At 33.1% G+C, this 8,071-nt stretch overlaps 2 protein-coding genes across 2 annotated transcripts in view; one reads left to right on the plus strand and one right to left on the minus strand.

Moving 5' to 3' along the window:
- The first annotated feature begins 4,005 nt into the window (after positions 1-4,005).
- On the plus strand, positions 4,006-7,429 carry LOC111798770 (transcription factor E2FC-like). The gene is made up of 12 exons (XM_023682096.1): positions 4,006-4,339; positions 4,896-5,079; positions 5,213-5,266; positions 5,361-5,446; positions 5,582-5,670; positions 5,752-5,806; positions 6,353-6,405; positions 6,501-6,551; positions 6,792-6,840; positions 6,935-7,000; positions 7,089-7,165; positions 7,285-7,429. Exons 1-12 carry the CDS (start codon positions 4,091-4,093, stop codon positions 7,427-7,429), a joined length of 1,158 nt encoding a protein of 385 aa, XP_023537864.1. The 5' UTR covers positions 4,006-4,090.
- A 459-nt stretch (positions 7,430-7,888) lies between these two features.
- LOC111798247 (HVA22-like protein i) overlaps positions 7,889-8,071 on the minus strand; it is a gene marked incomplete in the record, with an annotated part of 4,684 nt that continues 4,501 nt past the window's right edge. Inside the window, 1 exon segment of the mRNA XM_023681277.1 lies at positions 7,889-8,027.

Genomic DNA, 8,071 nt, shown 5'->3' on the forward strand with positions numbered 1-8,071 from the left:
TTTCAATTTTTCATTGATCTTGTAGAGCCTGAAAATTTTATAAATAAACTAATAAATCTTTATTTGCGAGTTTCATTTTTTTTTATCTTGGCCAATAATAGATACAAATTACAGGATATAGTTTTTTAATTAATGTAATTTCATTTGAATTTCACATGTAAAATCAAATATATATTATATTAACAATTTAATATTCTATATATCTATGTGTGTGTGTTTATGTTCCCTCCCATATAAAATCTAGATCAACTTCAATTCCCTTCACTTGCAAGATAATTTTTTGATTTCATAAATTTTTTGTGGTGTTCCACGTTGGTTGGGGAGGAAAACAAACCACCATTTATAAGGGTGTGGAAACCTTCCCTTAGTAGACGCGTTTTAAAGCCTTGAGGGAAAGTCCAAATATGACAATATCTGCTAGCGGAGAATTTAGGCCGTTACAAATGGTATTAGAGCTAGACACTAGATGATGTGCTAGCCTTCTTGCTGTTCCCCGAAGGGGGTAGACATGAGGTAGTGTGCCAGTAAGGATGCAGGCCCCAAAGAGGGTGGATTTGGGGACGGTCCCACATCGGTTGGAGGATGGAAAGAGTGGCAGCAAGGATGTTGGGCTTAAAAGGGGGTAAATTGTGATGTCCCACATTAGTTGGAGAAGAGAATAAATCACCCTCCATATGGGTATGGAAACCTTAAAGCCTTGAGGGAAAGCTCCAAAAGGGAAAGTCCAAAAAGACAATATCTATTAGCGGTGGATTTGGGTCGTTACATTTTTTTTTAATGTTAGTGAATTTTTAAAATAATACTGACGTGATAAACAAAGGTTCTAAAAAAATCTCACAAGAATATAATTATAAAGATATTTTAAACATAAATATTTCGAATTATGGTGTGAATTATTTATGACATTATTGCCATTAGAATTTAAAGTTACCTGAGACCTATCAAATTAAATAATAAAGTAGGAAGAAAAAAAAAGCTGAGTTGGATTATAAAAGGTGCATATTTTTATTTTTGGTCCATTTCTGACTCACGAAATATAAAATTATTGCAACGTTAACAATAAATAAATAAATAAATAAATAAAATTTTATATTTTTAAGTTAAAAATAGCCAGCAAACATTGTTTTGGTATGTAGCACGCAGCACGAGAGATTCTTTGGGAACGTACCGCATGCACTATAATATTTTTTACCACATTATTTTAACCAAAAATAAATAAATAAATAGATAAATATCGACAGAATAATAAAAAAGTCAAATTGCTGATAAATATAATAAAATTATAAGAACCGATTTTGTAATATTAATTTAAAAATAACAGACTTTTTACTATTAAATTACTTTTGAATTTCTTAATGAATTTTTTAATTCGACTGAATCTCACTTTACTTTGTCAAACATGCCATAATTTAATCTTTGTTAATATTTGCAATTAAGCCCTTCATTTAATTAAGTATTGCAATTAAACCCTCGTATTTTTTATTTTTTTTACAAAGTTTGCAATAAATGAACCATTTTCTAATGCAATTTGAATTTTTTATATGCATCAATTGGGCCTAAATAATATAGGCCCAAAGGCCCAAATCTTGCCTACTGCGGATCCAAACCTGAAAACAAAATTTATACTAATATTGTTACTATTATTATTATCATTATTTTTAATTATTTTTAACCGTTTGATCTTTTGGAGTGATCTTCAATCAGGGTCCTCGCTCCTGGCCCACCTCTTGGCAAAGTAGGTTGATGGGCAAGACCCCTCCAGCCGCAATGGTGTGGGGCGTCAGAGGTTGTTGCCTCATGGCCAACTCTCAGGAGCTGAAGTTCGACACAGAGCTTTTTGGTTCTTTAGTTAGAGCTTTTTGGTTCTTTAGTTATAGCAGCACTGAGTAAGATCTAACAGCTCCAATGGTACAGGTTTGGCTGTTTTTTTTTTCCTAAATTAGAAAAAGACAACTTATAAATTTGTCTTTATTTGAAAAACAATCCTATTTTAACTTCAATTCCCTTCACTTGCAAGATAATTTTTTGATTTCAACTGTTCCATATTGGTTGGGGAGGAGAACAAACCACCATTTATAAGGGTGTTGAAACCTTCCCTTAGTAGACGTGTTTTAAAGCCTTGAGGGAAAGCCCAAAGATGACAATATCTGCTAGCGGAGGATTTAGGCCGTTACAAATGGTATTAGAGCTAGACACTGGATGATGTGTTAGCCTTCTCGTTGTTCCCCGAAGGGGGTAGACACGAGGTGGTGTGCCAGTAAGGATGCAGGGCCCTAAAGAGGGTGGAATTGGGGACGGTCCCACATCGGTTGGAGGAAGGAAAGAGTGCCAGCAAGGATGTTGGGCCTAGAAGGGGGTGAATTGTGATGTCCCACATTGGTTGGAGAAGAGAATAAATCACCCTCCATCCGGGTGTGGAAACCTTAAAGCCTTGAGGGAAAGCTCCAAAAGGAAAAGTCCAAAAAGACAATATCTATTAACGGTGGATTTGGGTCGTTACATTTTTTTTTAATGTTAGTGAATTTTTAAAATAATATTGACGTGATAAACAATAAATGTAAGTAGGTTCTAAAAAAATCTCACAAGAATATAATTATAAAGATATTTTAAACATAAATATTTCGAATTATGGTGTGAATTATTTATGATATTATTGCCATTAGAATTTAAAGTTACCTGAGACCTATCAAATTAAATAATAACTGAGACCTATCAAATTAAATAATAAAGTAGGGAAAAAAAAAAGGGCTGAGTTGGATTATAAAAGGTGCATATTTTTATTTTTGGTCCATTTCTGACTCACGAAATATAAAATTATTGCAACGTTAACAATAAATAAATAAATTAATAATTAATTAATTTTTCTATTTTTAAGTAAAAAATGGCCAGCAACATTGTTTTGGATGTAGCACGCAACACGAGAGATTCTTTGAGAACGTACATGCACGTATAATATTTTTTACCACATTATTTTAACCCAAAGTAAATAAATAAATAGATAAATATAGACAGAATAATAAAAAAGTCAAATTGCTGATGCATGTATCAGCAAAATATAATAAAATTATAAGAACCGATTTTGTAATATTAATTTAAAAATAATAGACTTTTTACTATTAAATTACTTTTGAATTTCTTAATGATTTTTTTTTAATTCGACTGAATCTCACTCTACTTTATCAAACATGCCATAATTTAATCAGAGTATTTTGTTAATATTTGCAATTAAACCCTTCATTTAATTAAGTATTGCAATTAAACCCTCGTATTTTTTATTTTATTTTTACAAAGTTTGCAATAAATGAACCATTTTCTAATGCAATTTGAATTTTTTATATGCATCAATTGGGCCTAAATAATATAGGCCCAAAGGCCCAAATCTTGCCTAGCGGATCCAAACCTGAAAAAAAAATTTATACTAATATTGTTACTATTATTATTACTATTATTTTTAACCGTTTGATCTTTTGAGTGATCTTCAATCAGGGTCCTCGCTTCTGGGCAAGACCCCTCCAGCCGCAATGATGTGGGGCGTCAGAGGTTGTTGCCTCGTTACCAACTCTCAAGGGCTGAAGTTCGACGCAGAGCTTTTTGGTTCTTCCGTTGTAGCAGCACTGAGCAAGATCCAACAGCTTCAGTCCTACCGGGGTTAGTTGTTTTTTTCTAAATTACGAAAAAGATAACTTATAAATTTGTCTTTATTTGAAAAACAATCCTATTTTTATATTTAAATTTAATTCAAATAAACAAATAAAGCAAAATTGGGCAAAATTGAAGGGACTTATTTTTTTTTTATTGTCGTTTCATCAAAATTAATAAAATTTAAAATGTTAAATATGTTGTTTTATTTATTTATTTTGATGAATTACTTATTAATTAGATTAAATAAATAAATTAATTAATTGGAAATGGCGTGCTTGTAAATTAATTTGTAATATTTCAGATCTCATTTTTTTTAATTCATTCCATATATTAATATTCCGCTTCTACGTATTCGCTCTCTCTTCACTTTTGTTTCTTGCTTCTCTCTCTTTCCCTCCAATCTTCAAAAACCTCCAAAACTCCCTCCCCTTTTCCTCCATTTTCTCCGATGTTGAACGCCGTCGAAGATCTCCTCCTCCGTCACGGACACTCCGATTTCCGATCACATCTCCTTCCTTCTCACTCTCACCATCGCGGCGACATGTCCTTGTCTTCGTCTTCTGCTTCTTCTTCTCTTGCTCAACCTATTCCTCAGTGTTTCCGTCAGTATCATCGATCTTCTCCGCCGTCGGATCAATCCAACGCTTGCGACGGTCGTCTTGCTCTCGATGCACATTCTACAGTTGCTATGCTCGACGTGAGTTTTTTGTTTTTCTTTGATATCTTATCCATTTTGCTGTTTGTTTTCTGATTTCTGATGTGCGATCAATCTTGTTTGAGTATCCATTTAAGTTTGAAGATCGGCATTTATATTCTATTGTTGAGTTTGCGAGGTTTTTTTTAGTGAAGATTGGTAGATTTATGAATCTGGATCGCGATTTTCTACTTTGATTTAATTAGCTGCTAATTAATGTGTCAATTGTTACGCTTCGCCACGAGTGGAATTTCCTCGCCTTAAGTTGAGCTGACAAGATTTGGAACACATTTTAATTTTTGTATCTTGAATTTTAATAATAGATTTTTTATTTTTCCATTTTAATCTGTTTCCGATTTTAGCGCAGTGGAGTGCGTTTCTCTAAGATCCTATGCATAAATGTCGCAAGATATTAGCGAGCAATTTTTTCGATATTCTTATGATTGTCTTTAGTTTCTTAAATATCAGAGTTGATGATCTGTGTATCGATCTAGTTTACTTCTATTTTCTTTTCTCATATCTGTAAACATTTATTGGATCAACAATTTTCTTTTTGCAGTTGAAACGGACATATGATATTAATGACTCTGAGGCTTTGGCTAGCAAACGAGCTGTAGCCTCTGAACAGAGGATGCGATCTAATGATTCTTCTTGTGAACCAGTATCTAATGCAACTGAAAAGCAAAACAAAAAATTGAAGTTGCAGAAAAATTCAAAGTCCAGGACTAAAAAATCTACAGATGGTAATCACAGTATCCTTCTATCCAACTGCGTAATGTTAATCGCATATGCGTTTCATTTCTCGCCTTATCCTGTTCAATATGCACATTTTGTTTCTCTCTTTTTTTTATTCCTTAGCTTTTCTTTTTGTTGCAGAGAATCTTGATGGTCCTAATTTATCTACTAACGGTCGGTACGACAGCTCTTTAGGTAAAGTTGAGGTGAACAAATATCTAATGAAATCTTCTCGAATACACTGGATCTGGCCGTTGAGATTTGAAAATTTGTATATTTTAATCGGCAGGCTTCTTGACGAAAAAATTTATCAGGTTAGTTCAGGAGGCTGAAGATGGAACACTTGATCTAAATAAAACGGCAGACATATTAAAGGTTATATAATATATTTTTTTTCTTCGGAAGGTCTTAGGGATAATTAGCTGAGATTATTGTCCTTTACAACTTTGATAGTTGTATTAACTATTTATTTCTCTATATTAAGATATTTAAGAATTATGTTTGATTCAGGTTCAAAAGAGGAGGATTTATGACATTACAAATGTTCTTGAAGGGATAGGGCTTATAGAAAAAACCACCACGAATCACATACGTTGGAAGTAATTATATTCACATTATCCTTATTGCTTCATTGGAAACTATAAAGTGCACTGAGTGATGAGTTAAACTCTTCTGAACAGGGGAGGCGTGAGGCATGACGCTCAAGAGCTCAACGATCAAGTTGGTAGATTTAAGGTGCCTTGCATTTTAGTCTTGGCGATTTTATTGTTTAATTTTTAGTCTCTCTATTGCTCATGATTTGTATATTCATTGATTATGTTAGGAATAGACATCTCAACTTGTCATAGTGTAAGGCCTCCAATTGTTCATACTTATTCTAGAGAAGGTAATGCAGGGATAGAGGGATGGAAAATGGTACCTTTTGGGATCGTACGCATACGGATAAGGAGGAGTGTGGGAGGTTTATGTAGGGGTTTTGGGTTTACAGTGAGAGTGGGCGATTTTTGTAGACAATGTTCTTACAAATTTCAATCCAATCGGATAATAACTCACTCCCTATTGAAGAACTCTCTACAATAGAGGGGTGTTCAATCCAATCGGATAATAACGCATATTGCTGAAGATTTAGTATAGTCCAATGGATATGATGAAAAATATCAGTCGGCAGAATACTATAACTGGTACAGACTAATAAAAGTGGCTTTGGCCCTTCTAACTCCAAGATTCGTACTCACAATCTGCATATTCTAAATTGTTCATTATGTTGGAATCTTATTGCAGGCTGAAGTTAAGAGTTTATATGCAGATGAACGCAGACTTGATGAACTTATAAGGTTGGTTAGGTTTTGGAAAATCAGACCATTTTTCCTTACAAATAAGAAAAGAAAAGAGAAAAAAAAAAGGGCTCCACTGATGCTTTTTTATGCAGGATGAAGCAAGAACTTCTGAGAAATCTCGAGGAAAATGAAAATCACAGAAAGTAAGATCATCCCCTCAAACTTTTTACTCATNGACCATTTTTCCTTACAAATAAGAAAAGAAAAGAGAAAAAAAATGGGCTCCACTGATGCTTTTTTATGCAGGATGAAGCAAGAACTTCTGAGAAATCTCGAGGAAAATAAAAATCACAGAAAGTAAGATCATCCCCTCAAACTTTTTCCTCATATCAACGACACATTTTGCTTCTTTCCTTTAATATTTGTCCCTCCTGGATTATCAGGAATCTTTTTATGACAGAAGAAGATATCTTGCAGATTCCTTGCTTCAAGGTTATTTTTCCTGAGCTTTGGTAATTTTTATATATTTTGGAAATCGAACAATCTTCTCCTTTAACTCACTATTTTCCTGTAACTGATGGATTAGAATCAGACACTTATAGCAGTTAAAGCCCCCCAGGCTAGCTATATTGAAGTGCCCGATCCGGATGAGGTATTCATCATCATAAATTTATAGATATTGCCAATTTCTTTAACCCATTAGCAATAGCTTCTCATTGATGGTTTCCTATATAAACCAGGAGGCTTGTTTTTCTGAGAGGCAGTGTAGACTGATCATCAAAAGCACCACTGGGCCGATTGATTTGTACCTCTTGAGGTATACCATTCTGACATCTTATATACTGCTACAAACTCAGTTCTTAGAGTAATAACGAAAGTGTGAATCAACAACTCTCAACTCAAAGGATATGAAGTGTTTATGTGTATTCTCAACAGCATTTTTGTCGGGAAGAGGTATGCCGAGAATCCCTCTACTTTCAGCTCTTTATTTCCCTTAACTCTTTCTAAATGCTTAGGACTATTGTTTGTGCTATATATCTCCTCATTCATTCATATTGTAATTCATGAATTTGCTGTTTAGACTTAGAAACCAATGTGTTATATACTAAGAAAAGGTTTTGTTTTGCTTTATGAGTTTTATGATATTTCTATTTCTAGCTTAGGAATTTTAGTTGCACCCTTACGAATAGCATATTAGTAGTCAAATTCCTCTGCTTAACATGATTTCTAGGTATAAGTTTGACCCTCCTCTCCCACGGAATGGAGTTAAATTACAAGTTTAGCCTTTGAACTTTTAAGTTTACTTATTAAACATTTTTTAAAAAGTAAAAATATATTTTTATACAAAATTTAAATTTTAAGGTCTTATTATATACCATTCTATTGTCTCCTAATATATTAATTCAATGAAAGGTCAAATGTGTCATTGAACACAAAAATTAAAGTATAAAGATGTGTTAGATGATGTTTTTTAAGGTTGAATTTATTAGACAACATTAAAAATCATAAATGAGAAGAAATAGATTAGAAGAGAGAGGGGTGTTGAAAGAAGTAATATATTGATCATTTTTACAATATTGGTAAATAAGTTTATAATAGATTTTATCGTACAGAGTTTTCTTCTCGGATTGGTTTTTTATTCCATCAACGTTTTCTTTTTGGAAGAAAGTTTAGGGTATAATTTATTCGTCTGAATGTTTTGTTTCTGTTTCTGGCATTGCCA

Source organism: Cucurbita pepo, chromosome LG07, assembly GCF_002806865.2.
Source record: "Cucurbita pepo subsp. pepo cultivar mu-cu-16 chromosome LG07, ASM280686v2, whole genome shotgun sequence".
Classification (NCBI taxonomy): Eukaryota; Viridiplantae; Streptophyta; class Magnoliopsida; order Cucurbitales; family Cucurbitaceae; genus Cucurbita; species Cucurbita pepo.